General features: G+C 36.8%; 1 protein-coding gene across 3 annotated transcripts in view; it reads right to left on the bottom strand.

The window, feature by feature from the left end:
* Nucleotides 1–22,974, bottom strand: part of CWF19L2 (CWF19 like cell cycle control factor 2) — a 193,580-nt gene extending 170,606 nt beyond the window's left edge. For all 3 annotated transcript variants that reach the window (XM_067750901.1, XM_067750903.1, XM_067750902.1), the window contains exons 1-3: nt 22,815–22,974; nt 21,161–21,271; nt 20,298–20,420 (exon numbers count right to left, since the gene is read on the bottom strand). In XM_067750901.1, coding sequence (XP_067607002.1) covers nt 20,298–20,420; nt 21,161–21,271; nt 22,815–22,907 — 327 coding nt within the window. In that variant the 5' untranslated portion in view covers nt 22,908–22,974. The remainder of the gene's footprint in view (nt 1–20,297; nt 20,421–21,160; nt 21,272–22,814) is intronic.
* Between the last annotated feature and the right edge of the window lie 485 nt (nt 22,975–23,459).

Below are 23,459 nucleotides of genomic sequence, written 5' to 3'. Positions count from 1 at the left end.
ATCAACAGACGAACAGATAGAGAAGATGTGGTACATATCTACAATGGAATGGAATATTACTCAGCCACAAAAAGGAACGAAACTGGGTCAGCTGTAGAGACGTGGATGGACCTAGAGACTGTCATACAGAGTGAAGTAAGTCAGAAAGAGAAAAACAAATATCCTATATTTATGCATATATTTAGAACCTAGAGAAATGGTACAGATGAACAGGTTTCCAAGGCAGAAATAAAGACACAGATGTAGAGAACAAACGTATGGACACCAAATGGGGCGGGGGGGGGGGGTGCGGGGGATAAATTCGGAGCTTGGGATTGACATATATACACTAATATGTATAAAATAGATAACTAATAAGAACCTGCTGTATAAAAAAATAAAATTCAGAAAAAGAAAAGTTAACTATTTTTAGATTCTATATATTTTATATTAACCAATGGCTATTCTGGGGTTCTCTAATAACACAAATGAACCTCATTTGATGATATACTCCCTACTGAAGAATTCAAACTTCTTGGTTTACAAAGTCCTATCAACTCTTACAATTTCATCTCCATTCACTCTCCTCTTGTTTTATAATCTAATATTGTTAAGTTACTTATAGTTGTATTTACCTATGTACATACATAAACACACACATGCACACACAGACACTTTTATATCATGTTATCTCCTACTTCCACGCCTTGCTCTCACAATTCCTTGTGCACACACACCTCTATATGCCAGGGTGATTCTTACTCATCCTTTAAGTCTGAACTCAAGCATCATTTCCTCAAAACCTGCATATGAAATCCTCCTTCCCTTAATACCTTGACATGCCTTGGCATCATGAGATTACATACTGGAAGTATGTGTCTGTTTAATTATAAAATGAGTTCCCCAAAACTTTGAACTCTATATATTTGTATTCCCCATGTATATAAAAATGTCTGGCAAAGAGCTGGCATTCAATAAATGTGCATTAAAATTAACTCAATCCACCCTTGCAAAAGCCCAAGTCAGAAACTTTAAGCAGCAGCCTGCATTAAATACTAGGTACTGAATGAAAGAAGCATATGTGATACAGCTAGTACTCATTTTTCATTTACACAACGACAACTGGACCATTCTGTACAACTCTCCTGCCTCCATTCCCTATTAATTTTGTTGCTAATTTTCACTATTATTCACTCACCTCACCACTTCAGCATGACTTATGTTCCCCTCTCCCCATGCTATGACCTAAGTTCTCCTGCTGTTTCAATCCTCGACCCTACCTTGAAGAACTCATAAACCATCAACGTGCCTCTTGACCTAAGATAGCTCCCAGGACTCTTCTTCTCATGTGTAGCCATCATAATTAACCACACTCCTAATCCCATCTAACAGTCAAAACCTAAATACAGGACCAAGACAGAAAAGTGTCACCAATAAAAACATATGTAAATGTACATATTATATATATATATATATATATGAAGTATTACATATGTATATAAAATACATTTACTTATATTTGCATAATACACATAAAATGCATACATTTTATATTTAAAATATAAAGTACCTACATAAATACATATATTTCTCAAAGATACTTGAAGACTTCTGCACTAGCTGTGAAAAAATAAATGCTACATCAGACTAGAAAAATATACAGAAATGGAAATAAAATTAAAAATATAAGAAACAACTGTTTTTAGACATTGAATCTCAGTTGTGCAGGACTATGATCCCTGAGAAAAGGCAAACAAATGAGGTGAGTGCTACAATTACACTCTACTGCTTTTTGCCTAGTGGCACTTTCTAGACCATGGCACAAGGCAGGGTAACTCAAGCCCAATATGACAATCTCACTGAGATAAGAAAACAGAATTTTTACTTTGTGATGGCTGAGATAGAGCATCCATGAAAAGGGAGCTACACAGAGAAAGAACTCCAGAAAACTATATAAGAGACCCCTGTAGTCTTTAACTGAATATCAAACTGAACATTCTTAGGATGCAAGTCCACAAGGACAGACAAAGAATAATTACCATGGAAGGAACAATTATTAGAGTGCTATGAGCAGAGAAATCCCCAGAGCTCACAAAGGGCTAGAAGACATTCTAGTTCCCACCAACCAGAATAGAGAAATCTCCTTGAATACCGAGGGCAATCAGCAGAGAAACCACAAAGGGCACGCCTTAGCATGTCTTAGAAGTAATGGCTACTCTAGATGCACACAAACATAACTTAAACACCAGCCTTTGAAAAGTATTAAGCTAATACACAAGTAACCTACTCCCCACCAAAAGAAAACTCAAGACCCTTTACAGGAAGACAACAAATCCAGTAGTCACAATATAACTTTCACAAGGTTCAGCATCTAATTAGAAATTACTAGACATTCAAAGCACGAAAATGTGACCCAAAGACAAGAAAAGAAATCAGTTAATCAAAACAGAACAAGAAATAAAGAGATAATGACATAGCAAACTAGGATTTTGACACCGCTGTTATAAATATGCCCAAGGAAAGGAAAGCATGAACAAATAGGAGTCAAAATGAAGATATAAAAAAGACCCAAATGAAATGTCTAATGATGAAAAATACAATAACTGAAATGAAAACTTTAATGACTGGGGATAACAGCCAACTAGATGCTACAAAAGAAAAGCCTAGTGAACTTGAACCTAAAATGCAACAGTAATATCTATCCAAACTGAAGAACAGAAAAGGCTAGAACGAAAATAAATAAAGGTTCAGTGACTTATGGGACAGAATTAAGGAGACTAGCAGAATAAGAGGGGACACAAAAAACATTTCACGAAAAAAATAGCCAGAAAGTTTCAAATTTGATGGAAACTATGAACTCATAAATCAAAAAAGCACAATGAACCCAAGGCAGGTTAAAGACAAAGAAAACAGTATCAAACGTATCATAATTGATTTGCTAAAAAAAATGATAAAGAAAAAATTTTAAAAGCATTCAGATCAGAAAGAAATATATACAGAGAGAAAGGGATAAACATGATTGCAAATGTCTCTCATTAGGAACAATGTAGGCAAAAGACAATGAAATGACATCTTAAAGTACAGGAAAAGAACTATAAACTTAAAATTATCTGTCTAGGAAAAAAACTTTAAAAATGAAGACTAAACAAAACAAATTTTCAGACAAACAGTAACTTAGAGAAATGTCACAAAATAAGCCCCAGTAAAATTAAGAAAACTGCAACCATATCAAGCATCTTTGCCAATGCTGTGAGACTAGAAACCAAGTAAAGAAAAAAACTGCAAAAAAACACAAACGGGGGGACCTTGAAGATGGCGGAAGAGTAAGACGCGGAGATCACCTTCCTCCCCACAGATACACCAGAAATACATCTACACGTGGAACAACTCCTACAGAACACCTACTGAACGCTGGCAGAACACCTCAGACCTCCCAAAAGGCAAGGAACTCCCCACGTACCTGGGTAGGGCAAAAGAAAAAAAAGAAAAAACAGAGACAAAAGAATAGGGACGGCACCTGCACCAGTGGGAGGGAGCTGTGAAGGAGGAAAAGTTTCCACACACTAGGAAGCCCCTTCGCGGGCAGAGACTGCGGGTGCTGGAGGGGGAAAGCTTCGGGGCGGAAACTCCGGAAGAGAGCACATCAACAGGGGTGCGGAGGGCAAAGCGGAGAGATTCCCGCACAGAGGATTGGTGCCGACCAGCACTCACCAGCCCGAGAGGTTTGTCTGCTCACCCGCTGGAGCGGGCACGGCTGGCAGATGCTCGGGCTTCGGTAGGAGTGCAGGGAGAGGACTGGGGTTGGCGGCGTGAACACAGCCTGCAGGGGGTTAGTGCGCCACGGCTAGCCGGGAGGGAGTCCGGGGAAAAGTCTGCACCTGCCGAAGAGGCAAGAGACTTTTTCTTCCCTCTTTGTTTCCTGGTGCGTGAGGAGAGGGGTTTAAGAACGCTGCTTGAGGGAACTCCGGAGACGGGTGCGAGCCGCGGCTAAAAGCGCGAACCCCAGAGACGGGCGCGAGCCGCGGCTAAAAGCGCAGACCCCAGAGACGGGCGGGAGACGATAAGGCTGCTGCTGCCGCCACCAAGGGGCCTGTGTGTGAGCACAGGTCACTCTCTACATCCCTCTTCCGCGGAGCCTGTGCAGCCCGCCACTGCCAGGTTCCCGGGATCCAGGGACAACTTCCCCGGGAGAACGCACAGCGCGCCTCAGGCTGGTGCAAAGTCACGCCGGCCTTTGCCGCCGCAGGGCCGCCCCGCACTCCGTGCCCCTCCCTCCCCCCCGGCCTGAGTGCGCCAGAGCCCCCGAATCAGCGGCTCTTTTAACCCCGCCCTGTCTGAGCAAAAAACAGACGGCCTCCAGCGACCTACACGCAGTGGCAGGGCCAAATCCAAAGCTGAGCACCTGGGAGCTGTGAGAACAAAGAAGAGAAAGGGAAATCTCTCCCAGCAGCCTCAGAAGCAGCGGATTAAAGCTCCACAATCAACTTTATGTACCCTGCATCTGTGGAATACCTGAATAGACAACCAATCATCCCAAATTAAGGAAGTGGACTTTAGGAGCAAGATCTATGATTTTTTTCCCCTTTTCCTCTTTTTGTGAATGTATATGTGTATGCTTCTGTGTGAGATCCTGTCTGTATAGTCTTGCTTCCACCATTTGTCCTAAGGTTCTATCCGTCCATGGTTTTTTTTTTTAATTTTTTTTCTTAATAATCAATTTTAACTTTAATAACGTTATTATACTTTACCTTCGTTCTTTCTTTCTTTCTTTCTTTCCTTCCTTCCTTCCCTCCTTTAGACAACGAATCATCCCAAATTGAGGAGGTGGTCTCTGACAGCAAGATTTATGATTTTTCCCCATTTACCTCTTTTAGTGAGGGTGTATATGTATGCTTCTGTGTAAGATTTTGTCTGTATAGCTTTGCTTCCAACATTTGTCCTAAGGTTCTATCCGTCCCTTTTTTTTTTTTCTAAATACGAATTTTTTAATTCAATAACTTTATTATACTTTATTTTATTTTTACTGTATCTTCTTTCTGTCTTTTTTCCTTCTTTCCCTCCTTCCTTCCTTCCTCCCTCCCTCCCTCCCTCCTTTCTTTCCTTCTTGCCTTCTTTCCTTCTTTGCTTTTCTTTCTTTCTTCCTTCCTTCCTTCCCTCCTTTCCTTCTTTCTTTCCTCATACCTCTACTAATTCCCTCTACTTTTTCTCCCTTTTATTCTGAGCCGTGTGGATGAAAAGCTCTTGGTGCTCCAGCCAGGAGTCAGGGCTCTGCCTCTGAGGTAGGAGAGCCAACTTCAGGACACTGGTCAACAAGAGACCTCCCAGCTCCACATAATATCAAATGGCGAAAATCTCCCAGAGACCTCCATCTTAACACCAGCACCCACCTTCACTCAACGACCAGCAAGCCACAGTGCTGGACAACCTATGCCAAACAACTAGCAAAACAGGAACACAACCCCACCCATTAGCAGAGAGGCTGCCTAAAATAATAATAAGGCCACAGACACCCCAAAACACACCACCAGACGTGAACCTGCCCACTAGAGAGACAAGATGCAGCCTTATCCACCACAACACAGGCACTAGTCCCCTCCACCAGGAAGCCTACACAACCCACTTAACCAACCTTAGCCACTGGAGACAGACATCAAAAACAGCAGGAACTACGAACCTGCAGCCTGCAAAAAGGAGACCCCAAACACAGTAAGATAAGCAAAATCAGAAGACAGAAAAACACACAGCAGATAAAGGAGCAAGATAAAAATGCACCAGACCTAACAAATGAAGAGGAAATAGGCAGCTTACCTGAAAAAGAATTCAGAATAATGATAGTAAGGATGATCCGAAATCTTGGAGATAGAATGGACAAAATGCAAGAATCAGTTAACAAGGACCTAGAAGAACTAAAGATGAAACAAGCAATGATGAACAACACAATAAATGAAATTAAAAGTACTCTAGATGGGATCAATAGCAGAATAACTGAGGCAGAAGAACGGATAAGTGACCTGGAAGATAAAATAGTGGAAATAACTACTGCAGAGCAGAATAAAGAAAAAAGAATGAAAAGAACTGAGGACAGTCTCAGAGACCTCTGGGACAACATTAAACGCACCAACATTCGAATTATAGGGGTTCCAGAAGAAGAAGAGAAAAAGAAAGGGACTGAGAAAATATTTGAAGAGATTATAGATGAAAACTTCCCTAATATGGGAAAGGAAATAGTTCATCAAGTCCAGGAAGCACAGAGAGTCCCATACAGGATAAATCCAAGGAGAAATACGCCAAGACACATATTAATCAAACTGTCAAAAATTAAATACAAAGAAAGCATATTAAAAGCAGCAAGGGAAAAACAACAAATAACACATAAGGGAATCCACATAAGGTTAACAGCTGATCTCTCAGCAGAAACCCTACAAGCCAGAAGGGAGTGGCAGGACATACTGAAAGTGATGAAGGAGAAAAACCTGCAGCCAAGACTACTCTACCCAGCAAGGATCTCATTCAGATTTGATGGAGAAATTAACACCTTTACAGACAAGCAAAAGCTGAGAGAGTTCAGCACCACCAAACCAGCTTTACAACAAATGCTAAAGGATCTTCTCTAGGCAAGAAACACAAGAGAAGGAAAAGACCTATAATAACAAACCCAAAACAATTTAGAAAATGGGAATAGGAACATACATATCAATAATTACCTTAAATGTAAATGGATCAAATGCTCCCACCAAAAGACACAGATTAGCTGAATGGATACAAAAACAAGACCCTTACATATGCTGTCTACAAGAGACCCACTTCAGACCTAGAGACACATACAGACTGAAAGTAAGGGGATGGAAAAAGATATTCCATGCAAATGGAAACCAAAAGAAAGCTAGAGTAGCAATTCTCATATCAGACAAAATAGACTTTAAAATAAAAACTATGAGAAGAGACAAAGAAGGACACTACATAATGATCAAGGGATCGATCCAAGAAGATACAACAATTGTAAATATTTATGCACCCAACATAGGAGCACCTCAATACATAAGGCAAATACTAACAGCCATAAAAGGGGAAATCGACAGTAACACATTCATAGTAGGGGACTTAAACACTCGACTTTCACCCATGGACAGATCATCCAAAATGAAAATAAATAAGGAAACACAAGCTTTAAATGATACATTAAACAAGATGGACTTAATTGATATTTATAGGACACTCCATCCAAAAACAACAGAATACACATTTTTCTCAAGTGCTCATGGAACATTCTCCAGGATAGATCATATCTTGGGTCACAAATCAAGCCTTGGTAAATTTAAGAAAATTGAAATTGTATCAAGTATCCTTTCTGACCACAACGCCATGAGACTAGATATCAATTACAGGAAAAGACCTGTAAAAAATACAAACACATGGAGGCTAAACAATACACTACTTAATAATGAAGTGATCACTGAAGAAATCAAAGAGGAAATCAAAAAATACCTAGAAACAAATGACAATGGAGACACAACGACCCAAAACTTGTGGGATGCAGCAAAAGCAGTTCTAAGGGGGAAGTTTATAGCAATACAAGCCCACCTTAAGAAGCAGGAAACATCTAGAATAAACAACCTAACCTTGCACCTCAAGCAATTAGAGAAAGAAGAACAAAAAAACCCCAAAGCTAGCAGAAGGAAAGAAATCATAAAAATCAGATCAGAAATAAATGAAAAAGAAATGAAGGAAACAATAGCAAAGATCAATAAAACTAAAAGCTGGTTCTTTGAGAAGATAAACAAAATAGATAAACCACTAGCCAGACTCATCAAGAAAAAAAGGGAAAAGACTCAAATCAATAGAATTAGAAATGAAAAAGGAGAGGTAACAACTGACACTGCAGAAATAAAAGAGATCATGAGAGATTACTACAAGCAACTCTATGCCAATAAAATGGACAATCTGGAAGAAATGGACAAATTCTTAGAAATGCACAACCTGCCAAGACTGAATCAGGAAGAAATAGAAAATATGAACAGACCAATCACAAGCACTGAAATTGAAACTGTGATTAAAAATCTTCCAACAAAGAAAAGCCCAGGACCAGATGGCTTCACAGGCGAATTCTATCAAACATTTAGAGAAGAGCTAACACCTATCCTTCTCAAACTCTTCCAAAATATAGCAGAGGGAGGAACACTCCCAAACTCCTTCTACGAGGCCACCATCACCTTGATACCAAAACCAGACAAGGATGTCACAAAGAAAGAAAACTACAGGCCAATATCACTGATGATCATAGATGCAAAAATCCTCAACAAAATACTAGCAAACAGAATCCAACAGCACATTAAAAGGATCATACACCATGATCAAGTGTGGTTTATTCCAGGAATGCAAGGATTCTTCAATATACGCAAATCTATCAATGTGATAAATCATATTAACAAATTGAAGGAGAAAAACCATATGATCATCTCAATAGATGCAGAGAAAGCTTTTGACAAAATTCAACACCCATTTATGATAAAAACCCTGCAGAAAGTAGGCATAGAGGGAACTTTCCTCAACATAATAAAGGCCATATATGACAAGCCCACAGCAAACATCATCCTCAATGGTGAAAAACTGAAAGCATTTCCACTAAGATCAGGAACAAGACAAGGTTGCCCACTCTCACCACTCTTATTCAACATAGTTTTGGAAGTTTTAGCCACAGCAATCAGAGAAGAAAAGGAAATAAAAGGAATCCAAATCAGAGAAGAAGAAGTAAAGCTGTCACTGTTTGCAGATGACATGATCCTATACATAGAGAATCATAAAGATGCTACCAGAAAACTACTAGAGCTAATCAATGAATTTGGTAAAGTGGCAGGATACAAAATTAATGCACAGAAATCTCTGGCATTCCTATATACTAATGATGAAAAATCTGAAAGTGAAATCAAGAAAACACTCCCATTTACCATTGCAACAAAAAGAATAAAATATCTAGGAATAAACCTACCTAAGGAGACAAAAGACCTGTATGCAGAAAATTATAAGACACTGATGAAAGAAATTAAAGATGATACAAATAGATGGAGAGATATACCATGTTCTTGGATTGGAAGAATCAACATTGTGAAAATGACTCTACTACCCAAAGCAATCTATAGATTCAGTGCAATCTCTATCAAACTACCACTGGCATTTTTCACAGAACTAGAACAAAAAATTTTGCAATTTGTATGGAAACACAAAAGACCCCGAATAGCCAAAGCAATCTTGAGAACGAAAAAAGGAACTGGAGGAATCAGGCTCCCTGACTTCAGACTATACTACAAAGCTACAGTTATCAAGATGGTATGGTACTGGCACAAAAACAGAAAGATAGATCAATGGAAAGGGATAGAAAGCCCAGAGATAAACCCACGCACATATGGACACCTTATCTTTGATAAAGTGGCAGGAATGTACAGTGGAGAAAGGACAGCCTCTTCAATAAGTGGTGCTGGGAAAACTGGACAGGTACATGTAAAAGTATGAGATTAGATCACTCCCTAACACCATACACAAAAATAAGCTCAAAATGGATTAAAGACCTAAATATAAGGCCAGAAACTATCAAACTATTAGAGGAAAACATAGGCAGAACACTCTATGACATAAGTCACAGCAAGATCCTTTCTGACCCACCTCCTAGAGTAATGGAAATAAAAACAAAAATAAACAAATGGGACCTAATGAAACTTAAAAGCTTTTGCACAGCAAAGGAAACCATAAACAAGACCAAAAGACAACCCTCAGAATGGGAGAAAATATTTGCAAATGAAGCAACCGACAAAGGATTAATCTCCAAAATTTACAAGCAGCTCATGCAGCTCAATAACAAAAAAACAAACAACCCAATCCAAAAATGGGCAGAAGACCTAAACAGACATTTCTCCAAAGAAGATATACAGACTGCCAACAAACACATGAAAGAATGCTCAACATCATTAATCATTAGAGAAATGCAAATCAAAACTACAATGAGATATCATCTCACACCAGTCAGAATGGCCATCATCAAAAAATCTAGAAACAATAAATGCTGGAGAGGGTGTGGAGAAAAGGGAACACTCTTGCACTGCTGGTGGGAATGTGAATTGGTTCAGCCACTATGGAGAACAGTATGGAGGTTCCTTAAAAAGCTACAAATAGAACTACCATATGACCCAGCAATCCCACTACTGGGCATATACCCTGAGAAAACCATAATTCAAAAGAGTCATGTACCAAAATGTTCATTGCAGCTCTATTTACAATAGCCCAGAGATGGAAACAACCTAAGTGCCCATCATCCGATGAATAGATAAAGAAGATGTGGCACATATATACAATGGAATATTACTCAGCCATAAAAAGAAATGAAATTGAGCTATTTGTAATGAGGTGGATGGACCTAGAGTCTGTCATACAGAGCGAAGTAAGTCAGAAAGAAAAAGACAAATACCGTATGCTAACACATATATATGGAATTTAAGAAAAAAAAATGTCATGAAGAACCTAGGGGTAAGGCAGGAATAAAGACACAGACCTACTAGAGAACGGACTTGAGGTTATGGGGAGGGGGAAGGGTGAGCTGTGACAGGGCGCGAGAGAGTCATGGACATATACACACTAACAAACGTAGTAAGGTAGATAGCTAGTGGGAAGCAGCCGCATGGCACAGGGATATTGGCTCGGTGCTTTGTGACAGCCTGGAGGGGTGGGATAGGGAGGGTGGGAGGGAGGGAGACGCAAGAGGGAAGAAATATGGGAACATATGTATATGTATAACTGATTCACTTTGTTATAAAGCAGAAACTAACACACCACTGTAAAGCAATTATACCCCAATAAAGACGTTAAAAACAAAAACACAAACACGTGGAGGCTAAAGAATTTGCTACTAAAAACCCAATGGATCACTGAAGAAATCAAAGAGGAAATAATACCTAGAGACAAATAACACTGAAAAGATGATGATCCAAAACATACGGGATGAGAAAAAGCAGTTCTAAGAGGGAACTTTACAGTGATACAAGCTTATGTCAGGAAGCAAGAAAAAACTCAAATAAAGAACCTAACTTACCCCTGAAGAAACAAGCAAAAGAAGAAACAAAACTCAAAGTTAGTAGAAGGAAAGAAACCATAAAGATCAGAGCAGAAATAAATGAAACAGAGACTTAAAAAAACAACAGAAAAGATCAATGAAACTAAAAGCTTGCTCTCTGAAAAGATAAACAAAACCAATAAACCTTTAGCCAGATTCATCAGAGAAAAAGAGAAATGGTCCAATCAGAAATGAAAAAGTATAAGTTACAACACCACAGAAATACAAAAGGTCAAAAGAGTCTACTAAGAACAACTATATGCCAATAAAATGAAAAACCTAGAAGAAACAGACAAATTCTTGGAAAGGTACAATCTCCCAAGAGTGAACCAAGAAGAAATAGAAAAGTATGAATACATCAATTATCAGTAATGAAACTGAATCAGTAATTTAAAAAAAAAAACAAACTCCAAACAGACAAAAGTCCAGGACCAGATGGCTTCACACATGAATTCTACCAAACATTTAGAAGAGTTAACAGCTATCCTTCTCAAACTATTCCAAAAAAATTGCAGAGGAAGGAACATTTCCAAACTCATTCTCTGAGGCCAGAATCACCCTAATACCAAAACCAGACAAACATATTGAGAAAAAAAAATTACCGGCCAATATCACTGCTGAAGATAGATGCAAAACTCCTCAACAGGAGATAAGCAAATTCAATCCAACAATACATTAAAAGGATCATTCACCTTTGTCAAGTAGGATTTACCCCAGGGATGCAAGGATTTTTCAATACTTACAAGTCAATCAATGTGATACACCACATTAACAAATTGAAGAATTAAAACCATATGACCATCTCAATAGATGCAGAAAAACCTTACATTAAAGTTCAACATTTATGATAAAAACTCTCCAGAAAGTGGGCATAATAAAGGCCATATATGACAAATCCACAGCTAACGTCATGTTCAATTTCCTCTAAGATCAGGAACAAAACAAGGATGCCCACTCTTGCCACTTTCATTCAACATAGTTTTAGAAGTCCTAGCCACAATCGGACAAGAAAAAGAAATAAAAGGAGTCCAAATTGGAACAGAAGAAGTAAAACTGTCATTATCTAGAAGTGACATGACACTATACATAGAAAATCCTAAAAGCACTACCAGAAAACTACTAGAGCTTATCTATGAATTCAGTAAAGTTGCAGGATACAATACTAATATACAGAAATCTGTTGCATCTCTATACACCAAAAGTGAACTATCAGAAACAGAATGTAAGAAACAACCCCATTTACCACCACATCAAAAAGAATAAAATATCTAGGAATAAGCCTACCTAGCGAGGTAAAAGACCTGTACTCGGAAAAATATAAGACACTGATGAAAGAAACTGAAGAAGACACAAACAGAAAGATATACCTGTGTTCTTGGATCGAAAGAATTAACATTGTTAAAATGACCATACTACCCAAGGCAATCTACAGATTCACTGCAATCCCTATCAAATTACCAATGGCGTTTTTCACAGAACTAGAACAAATAATTTTAAAACTTGTATGGAAACACAAAAGGCACTGAATAGCTAAAGCTATCTTGAGAAAGAAGAACAGAGATGGAGGAATCATGCTTCCAGACTTCAGATTATACTACAAAACTACAGTAATAAAAACAGTACGGCACTGGCACCAAAAAAAAAGACATAGATCAATGCAACAGGATAGAGAGCCCAGAAATAAACCCACACACCTATGGTCAATTAATCTATGACAAAGGAGGCAAAAATATACAATGGAGAAAAGACAGTCCCTTCAATAAGTGGTGCTGGGAAAACTGGACAGCTACACATAAAAGAATGAAATTAGAACATTCTCTAACACCGTATACAAATATAAACTCAAAATGTATTAAAGACCTAAATATAAGACCTATACTATAAAACTCCTAAAAGAAAACATAGGCAGAACACTCTGACATATATCACAGCAATATATTTTTGGATCCGTCTCTTAAAGCAAAGGAAACAGAATCAAAAGTAAATAAATGGGACCTAATTAAACTTAAAATCTTTGGCACAGCAAAGGAAACAACTGACAAAACGAAAAGACAACCTACTGAATGGGAGAAAATATTTGCAAATGATATGACTGAAAGGGGTTAATACCCCACATATATAAACAACTCATACAACTCGTAATCAAAAAAACAAATAACCCATTTAAAAAATGGGCAGAAGAACTGAACAGACATTTTTCCAAAGAGGAAATGAAGATGGCTGATGGGCAAAAAGATACTCAACATCGTTAATTATCAGGGAAATGCAAATCAAAACCACAATGAGATATCACCTCACACCTGTCAGAATGGCTATCATCAAAAAGAACGCAAATGACAAATGACAAGGATGTGAAGAAAAGGGAACCATGCTACACTGTTGGTGAAATGTAAACTGGTGCAGCCACTGTGGAAAACAGTATGGAGGTTTCTCAAAAAACTAAAAATACAACTACCATATGATCTAGCAATTCCACTCCCAAGTATATACCCCCAAAAAACAAAGACACTAATTCAAAAAGATACATGAACCCTAATGTTCAGAGCAGCATTATTTACAATCACCAAGGTATGGAAGCAACTGAAATGTCCACCAACAGATGAATGGATAAAGATATGGCATATATATATATATATATATATATATATATATATATATATATATATATATATATATAATAGAACAGAATACTACTCAGCCATAAAAAAGAATGAAGTTTTGCCATTTGCAGCAACATGGACAGACCTGGAGGGCATTATGCTAAGTGAAGTAGTAAGTGAGACAAAGAAAGACAAATACTACAAAATATCACTTATATGTGGTATCTAAAAATAAAACAAACTAGTGAATAAAACAAAAAGAAAGCAGACTCACAGATATAGAGGGTAAACTAGTAGTTAACAGTGGGGAGAGAGAAGGGGAAAGGGGCAATATAGGCACAGGGGATTAAAATTAAGGGTTATTATGGGATTATATTAAATCATGTCTGTGAAACTTTTGAAAAGTATAAGGCACTACAAAATTTTAAAAATCTTTCATTCAACTAAAAAAACATAGAATGAATCAATGAATGAATAAACAAATAAGAACACTAAAATAAAACCAACTAACCCAAATGAAGCTAGGAAGAGAAAAAATAAATGGGACAAATAGAAAAGGGAAAGCAAGATGGCAGACAAACTCAAACATACCTGTAATTACATTAAACATTAATAATCTAAACCAGCACTATCTAATAGGATCTTTCTATACCTACACCGCCCAATATGGTAGCCACTAACCTAGCCATGTGTGTCTACAAACACTTAAAAAATCTGGCTAGTGACCCTGAAGAAATGAACTTTCAACCTGATATAACTTCAGTAAATTTTTACCAGAAATGTTAGTCAATATGGCTGTCATATTATATAGTGGAGAAAATCCTCTAATTTAAAAGGAAGAAACTGATAAGCTAGATAAAAAAGCAAGCCCCAAACACAGACTGTCCACAAGAAATACTTTCAATATAAAATAAACAGATACATTAAAACTAAAAGAATAAAAATAAATACACCATGAAAACAAAAAGTCAGAAAACTGAAAAGGCTTTATTACTATGAGACAAAAGTAGACCTTAAAGAAGAATATTACCAGAAATAAAGAGGAACATTTCATAATATAATCATCAATTCATCAAGGAGATACAACAATCTTAAATGTGTATGTATCTAACAAGACTTCAAAATACATAAGGCAAAAACTGACAAAACTGAAAGAAGAAAAAGACAAATCCACAACACAGATTTTACTGCTGCTCTCTCAGTAACTGACAGAAGAGGAAAACAGAAAATCAGTAAGAATACAGATGACTTAACACTATGAATAAACTTTCCCATGTTGACATTCACAGAACACTACAACTAACAACAGCTGAATATACATTCATTTCAATTACATAAGGAATTTTCACCAAGATAGAGCATAGGCTAGGCCATAAAATTAGTCTCTATGATTTTTTTTTAAAACTAAATTATACAGAGTATGTTTTGTGACAACAATAGAATTAAATTTGAAGTCAAAAACAAAACTGGTTAAATCCACAAATACCTGGAAAATTTTAAACTCATATATAGTCTGTAAGTTTAAAAAAAGTAACAAAATCAATTAGAAAATATTTTGAAAAGATGACAATGAAAACATAACACATCAAAATTAGTTAGATGGAGATACAACAGTGTTAGGAGAAAAAATTGTAGATTAAATACTCATTCGAAAATAAGAAAGATTTAGAATCAAAGACCTACACAACCCACTTCAGGAAGCTAGAAAAAGAAGAGCAAATTAAATACAAAATAGGTAATAGGAAAGAAACAGTAAAAAGAGAGTGGAAATCAATAAAATAGAAAATACACAACTAGAAAATTAATGAAACTAAAAGGCAATTCTTTGAAAAGATTAATAAAATTGATAAACCTAAAACTATTCTAAAGGAAACAATGAGAAAATAGAAATAGCCAAAATCAGGAATGAAAGAGGGGACATAACTACAGACTCAACAGACATTAAAAGGACAATAAAGGAATATTACAATATTATGACAATAAATTCAAAAATTTAGATGAAATAAACAAATTCCTTGCAAACCTTAATTCCAAAACTAACTCAAGAATAAAGAGAAAACATTTAATACAGATATTAAAGAAATTAAATGTGTGCTTTAAGCATCCCACAAAGAAAACTGCAGGCCCAAACAGTTTGACTAGTGAGTTTTAACAATCCTTTAAGGAAGAAATCACACCAATCCTGCACAAACTCTTCTACAAATGGAAGAACAGGGAACATTTCCTAATTCATACGTGAGGCCAGCATTACCCTTACAACAAAACCCAATACCCCTCATAAACACAGATGCAAATATTCTCAACTAATTGTGAGCAAATCATATCAGAAAAAATATATATAAAATAAAATGTGCTTGTGAGTATATATAAAGAAAATATTTTATAATTAAATAAACAAAAATAACCAAATAGAGTATATCCCAGAAATTCAGGTTGCTGTAACATTCAAAAATCAACCAATGTAATTCTCCATACTAACAGAATAAAGGAGAAAAATCATATGATTATATAAATAGATGCAGAAAAAGTATTTGACAAAATCCAATGCTATTCAAGACACCAACTCTTAGAAAAAAATAAAAATAGAGGAGAATTTACTCAGTCTAAAAGGGCATACATGAAAAGCCCACAGCTAACATCATGCTTAAAGGTGAAAGATAAATGCTTTCCACTTAAGATAAAGAACAGGTAAGGATGTCCACTCTCACCACTTCTATTCAACACTATATTGAAGGCCTAGCGAGTGAAATAAAATAACAAAAAATTAACAAATGGGATAAAACACCTAGAGATCGGAAAGAAAAAAAAGTGTCTTTATTCACACATAATATAATCATGTACTAAGAATCAACCAAAAAAACCTAACACTAGTACTTGTGAATTTAGCAAGGTGACAAGATACAAGGTAAATATACAAAAATCCACTGTAAACGTACATGCTAGCTGCAAATACACAAAAAATAAAACTTATTTTTTTCATTCCATTTCCAACAGCACCCCAAGAAAATAAAATATAAAAAATATAACAAAAGATGATAGTAAGACCTCTACACTGAAAATTCCAGAACACTGTGAGAGAAATTAAAGAAGACTTAAAGAGATGGAGAGATATACCACATGCATGATGGGTTGGAAGACTCTCTATTTTAAGATATTAATTCTCCCAAAATTGATCTATTGATGCAAAACAATTCCAATCAAAATATCAGTACATACTTTTGTTGAAAGTGATAGGCTGATTCTAAAATTTATTTTAAAAATGCAAAGAACTTAGAGTAGCAAACAATTTTCAAAAAGAACAAAATCATAGAACTTACACTACCTTATTCCAAGACTTACCCTAAACTTGCAGTAATTACAACAGTTTATTTACTGGCCAAGGAGAGACATACAAGCCAAGGGAACAGAACAGAGTCTAGAAATTAACCCACAAATATATATGCTCAATTGTATTTAAAACAAAGGAGCCTAAGTAATTCAACAAAGAAAGGTTAGCCTTCTCAACAAATGATGCTGGAACAAGTGGAAATCCACGTGGAAAAACTGAAATTTGACACTTACTACATACCATAAGCAAAAATTAACTCAAAATGAATCGCTGATAAACGAAAAAGCCAAAGCTACAAAACTTCTTGAAAAAAACACAGGAGAAAATCTTCACAACCTTGAGATGTGCAAAAATTAGGACACCAAAAGCAGTAACTACGAAAAATTAATGATAAAAGAAAATAATTAATAAATTGGACTTCATAAAAGAAAACAGAATGGCCAATAAAGACTTAAAGTAATGCTCTACATCACTGGTGTTCAGGGAAATATCACATGAAATATTACTACACATAGTAGGATGGTCAAAAAAGTACAAAGGCTGAAAATTCCAAGTGCTTGCAAAGGTGTAGAATAACTGGAATTCTCATATATTGCTGGTAGGAGTGTAAAATGGTCCAAACACTTTGGAAAACTATAGCATTCTTCCAAGAGAAAAACATGTCCACCAAATGACTTGTACACAAACATTCACAGTAGCTTTATTCATACTAGCGCAAACTAAAAAACCACCCAAATGACTTTGAACAGATAAGACAGATAAGCAAATTATGGTATATTCATACACTGGAATATAGCAATAAAGAGAAAGGAAATACTGATACATGCAATTACGTGAGTTGCAAAAACATTATGTAAAGCCAAAGAAGCCCGACACAAAAAGGATCATATTACAGTTGACCCTTGAACAATGTGGGGGTTAGGGGTGCTGATCCTCCGTGCAGTGGAAAATCCACATGTAACTTTACAGTTGGCCATCCATATCTATGGTTCCACATCCGCAGATTCAACTAACCAACTGTAGATCGTGCAGTACTATAGTACATATTCCTCGAAAAGGATCCACGTACAAATGAACCTGTGCAGTCCAAACCCGTGTTGTTCAAGAGTCAATCATATATGAATATTCATATGAAATTCTAGAACAGCGAAAACTAATCTATAGTGTGCTAAAGCAGATCTATGCCTGCCCAATCCCAGAGTGGAGGAGGAGAGAGGGTGAGGAGGAACTGATTGCAAAGAGCCATGAAGAACTTTATGGGGAATGGAAATGCTATCTTAACTGACAGTTAAAAAGGTATATTCACTAAATAGTACAATTAATATAGGATTATTTTATTATATATAAATTATACCTCAGTAAAGCTCATTTTAAAAGTTAAAAGAAAAAAAAATAGAAACTCTGACAGTCAAGATATGCTTTCCAGCCTCACATGGATCCTCAATGGTTCCCAGCAATTCATTTGCTTCTTTTATTACCTAAGCAAAGTTGTTTCAAATCTATACTATTTCCTCAGTCCCTCCATCCTACTTCTACTCCCAAGTTGTCATCTCAGATGATGATTTTACCTTCTACTTCACAAAGGAAACAGAGAACATCAAGCAGAAACACCATCAATAATCTGCTCCCCTTCTTATTTATCTGCTACCTCCTCCTTATTTATCTGTATTTGTATACATCTTTACTACTTCCCTCTAGCTCAGAAGAGAAGGTGATCCTACTTCCCGTCTAAGCTTACCCCTTCCCCTGGAAGCTTGCTCACCCAAACTTAGCATTCTCCTCAGCAATATTTATCCCTCTCTTCCTAAAAACATTTTCTCAAAAAGACCTCCCAACCAACTTGATTCCCCTAGCTATCATTCTGTCTTTCCTACCCTTCACTGTCAGTATAAGTTTCTCTGTTCTTCTTCAGTCAACTTCAGTGTGATGTGGGCACTGAGCATTCATTCAAACTACTCTCTCTAAGGTATATGTTATACAACTTAATAGGTATGTATAAATGTACATGCTATATATTGCAACAAAAAGACTTATGTATGTTGCAGAGAAGAACAGCAATAGCAACAAGAACAACAAAGAACAGGACAGTGTGTCTCTAATAAAGGGAAGCAAGTGCCCTTAATCAATTGACATAAATGTTTAGTTGCCCTGGCAGATATATCCCCATGGAATGAGGATTCTTAACCTGTGATCCTTGTGTAAACTCCTGGGAGTTTTACAAACTCCCCTGAAATAAACAACTTTGTATATAAATTTCTTTTTGAAGAAAAGATCACTTTTATCAGATTCTCAATGGGGTCAGCAACTCAATCCCACAATTGTGGAAAAAGTACCTCTATCTTCTTTTCTCATTAAGATTTTCTAACTCCCTCTGTGCTGAGTTATATTCCAAAAAAATTTTTTTTCTATATAATATTCCTACCATTACAAAATATGCTGGATAGTCAATAAAACTATCCAGGTGTATTTCTCACTATGAATTAAGATACTGCGTTCTCAAATAAGATAGGCTTTCATGAGCCAATTATCATCTCAGGGTACACTGCCAAAAATTTAATTTCTGAAACTACAAGAAGGCCAGATTGTCAAACATGATGATTCAACTGAGAGTATAATCCTCTGAAGATCGTACCTATGAGTCCAATTATCCCTAAACATCTCTAGCTCATCACTCACTAAGCACAACATACCTTTCTCTTCCTGAAAATAAGCATGAGGGTTTGGCCTGCATTCCTATCCTCTGTGAGTCCTCTCACCCCAGACCTGGCTAGAGACAAAGCAGACCCAGCATTCTCTTCCTTTTTGTCCCAAAGATAAATATATAAATACAACCTATTTTAAAGACTTAAATGTTAATTTCTATGAAAAGCAAACAGAAGTAACAGACTCTGAAATATCTTGGCACTCTTTTCCCTTATTTTACAGTACTACTCTTTCCTGCTTCTCCTAATTTTCCAACTACTTCTACTTAATATCCTTTATTTTCTGTCTGGCTCCTCAGTATCGGTATTCTTCTTTCTTTTCAATTACCCTAGGCAATTCATCCATTCTAATGGCTTCAATGAGCAATGATTCTCAAAATGTATCTCCCTCCTCTTACCTTTATCTATAACCTAAGATCCATATTTCTACCATTTCCTGGACACCTCCAAGTAGATGTCTCCCAGGCATTTTCATATCCTAACTAATAATATTATCTAAGTTCTCATATATATTTTAGGTTCGCATATGTTGTTCCTCTAAATACAATTTTCTCAAGTAGCTGCTTTGGTTAGTTTTAGTACATACTTACTGATGAACTGTCAGTTGACTCATTGTTTTTTTCACACTTTTGTTTCTTGTTCTTTTTTTTCTTCTCTTTTTTTACTTTTCTTGAATGTTTGTCTTTTTTCTTCTTTTTCTTCACAGAGTGTTCCTATAAATAATCATGTTTAAAAGGTAAGAATTTAGTTTAGCTTACTTTAAAAGGAAGTATTTTGAGGAAAAGAAACCTCTATATTCCAAAAAACTTTAAATCTTTCATGAAAGGAAACAAGGAATATGACTAAATAAATAATTTCTTCTAAGAAACTTTACCATACTTCTATAATATATGCCACTACTAATAAATCATATAGCTAAAATTTCTTAGAAAAATATGAGGGAAGTTTTATTTGTAGATACATTGACAGATATAATCAAATAAACACATATATGCACAGACATACGTGTGTGTGTATCTCCTTCAATAGGCCCAAAAGAATTTATAGAAGATTACTAGCCACATAAAATATAACAAGATAGCATAAACTGTGGGAAGAGAAAACAAGGATTGAGACAATCCCCCTAAAAAAAAAAGAAAAAGAAATAAAAGCATGACATTAAGCTTAAAACGCATAACTTTTTAGATCCATAAACTTGCCACAAGTGGGCTAGAAATTTGAAGCTAAGTTTTCTACCAGCCAACTCAACTAACAAAATCTTTCCAATGTCATTATGTCCAAAATATTATTTGGCCAGAGTGAGAAAATATTCAGTAATGCCAACTATGTGATATTCATTCTGTAACTTGCAAAAATAGTCTATAAAGTTACTCCTCCAATATTAACTTGAATAAGTACAAAAAGAAAAAAAAAGACAGATAAGCTTACATCAAGTAAGCCTGTTAGTATTCACCTGTGAGATTTGTTCAAGTCGCTTATTCACATCAGGTAGCATCCATGTTTCCTTACCCCAAAGTCGTTTAAGTTCTTTACGCCTTTCTTCCTTTTCAAAATTGGCTTTAGCCTAAAACAGTGAAAAAAGAAAAATTAACAATTGATCCACTTGCCTTTCACAAAAAAGCAAAACAAAAACTTCTCCCTCTTTCATATAAGGCTTACCAGGAATTTGCTTCTACCAAAGTATAAGAAAGATTTAAACAAAAAACTCTCCTTCCACATTACCAATTGCATTACCAATTACCAATCTCTAGTGAAATGAGCCACCAATCAAAGACAGAATCCGGGGACCTACTGTAGACCCTTCCCTCTCCCTAAGCTCCCTACCTCAAATATGACTTGAATCTCTTTTCCCTTCACTATCGCACTGATACTGCCTGACACTTTTGTAACTATCTGGGGACTGACCTCCACACCTTCAGTCTGCAGTGCCCAAACTCCTCTACCAACACCCCCAAAATGCTTCAGGAAGAATCACCTTTCTAAAAACAAATGATTATATTGCTAATTTTTATTCATCTTTCAACAACAGTCAAATAAAGTAAGATCTTTCTAGGAAGTTGTTCCTGCCTTTTCATTCTTCCCCCAAATTTCAAAGCTGGGGTTGGTCCTTCTCAAACCTCTGTACGTAGCTCTACTATACAATTTATCACAAACCCTACTCTCTCCAAAAACTGCCTGAAATATCAGAGACAAGGATGAAGGATATTTATTATACACGTATATTACATATGCTGAAATCAGGGAACAACACCAACCTTTCACCTAAGACTTATTGCCCTCTCTTCCCCTGTAAATCTGGCTGTAGTCGCTACACCTTCTCCTTCCTGTCTGTATACCGGCTCCTTCTCGTCTGCATTTAAACTCGTTTTAAACTGTTTCAGCTTAAAACAAAATCCATCACTTGTTTCACCTTACATTGCTCTCCAACTACAACTTTTCCCCTTCATTGCCACACTTCTTACATCTTGTCAGATAATTCAATAGTACAGTTTACTTCCTGCATTCTTTATGTTACCTCTACCCCATCTCAATCTTAATGAGAAATAGAATGCTTCTCAACCTTTTTCGAAGTGCTGAATTCTCTGGGTCTCTTGTCTCAATCCTTGTTTGCATCAGTAAGTATTTACAATAAGCCAATAACTGATATAAATAGTTTAAAAGGAGAATGAAACGGTCTACTCTGACAAGGCTTACATGTGTTCCTGGAAACGGAAAATTTCATTTCAGATATAGCAAGAGCGAGGATTGAGACTATATAAAACGCAGAGAGAGTCGTTGTAAGTGGCGGAGTTCTTCGAAAGTGCGCAGCTCAGGTGATCAGGTGATAGAAATGTCAAGAATGGATGATTTAAAAGATATGGAAATTCAGAGGAAATAAACAAGTCTTACTGAAAAGAGTATAAGCAACTGGAGCCTGCCAGAGCATCTAGGAGGCAGAAAATACCCAAGAATTTGCGGGCATTCCAAAGGGAGACATCTACCCCCACACAACCAGGTAAGGTGAGATACCAAGGCTGCGGGGAGGCAGGAGAACCAGAGGCCTGGCTCCCAGAAAGCCTCCACTCTCTCAATTCTAAATGGTTCACGAAGCCCCCAAACAGAGGTACCTGTCCCAACACCTCGGTCCTGGAAATCCAAGTCTGTTCTTTACGCTCGTCGACGACCCTCGCATTTTCAAACCCACCACCGGCAGCCGCCATAGTGATTGTCGTAAAGTTGGGAAGCCGTCACAAAAATCTCAGTTTACGACTGTCGTAATTTACTAAACAAACCGGGACTTCCGACTAGGAGGAGGAGGGGCGCTGTCCACCAGCAGAGCATGCGCAGATCTGATTGTTGCTTACTATTCGGGTGAATTGTCTAACCCGTGGTTTTAGAGGAAGCAGGAAGTTTTAGCCGGGGAATTGCCCACCTTCGTATATCGAGATTGCGCTGAGCAGGACTGGTGTAGGTGTACATTTGTTACGCGTTTTGCAAGGTTCTGACGGCATTTTCAGCTATCAGCTATCTCCTCTTAAAATCTCCGCAGTAAGTTAGACACTCAGGGAGGTTAAATCCGCACCTTTCAAAGATTTCCACCAAAGCGCCCTTCCCGCCAAAGAGGTTTCCCTGTGCAGGAGGAATGGAACGAAGGAAGGTTGGCCAGAAAGGCAATGCAAGGTAGCAGGAGGGCAAAATTGCTTTGAAGAGTCAATGTTTTGCTTTGGTGGACTTTTGTAAAGTACAGTATATGAAAACGTCATGTGAATTTT

This window comes from Pseudorca crassidens, chromosome 9 (genome assembly GCF_039906515.1).
Source record: "Pseudorca crassidens isolate mPseCra1 chromosome 9, mPseCra1.hap1, whole genome shotgun sequence".
Lineage (NCBI taxonomy): Eukaryota > Metazoa > Chordata > Mammalia > Artiodactyla > Delphinidae > Pseudorca > Pseudorca crassidens.
The sequence above is the reverse complement of the archived record's forward strand: the minus strand, read 5'-3'. Positions and strand labels throughout refer to the sequence as shown.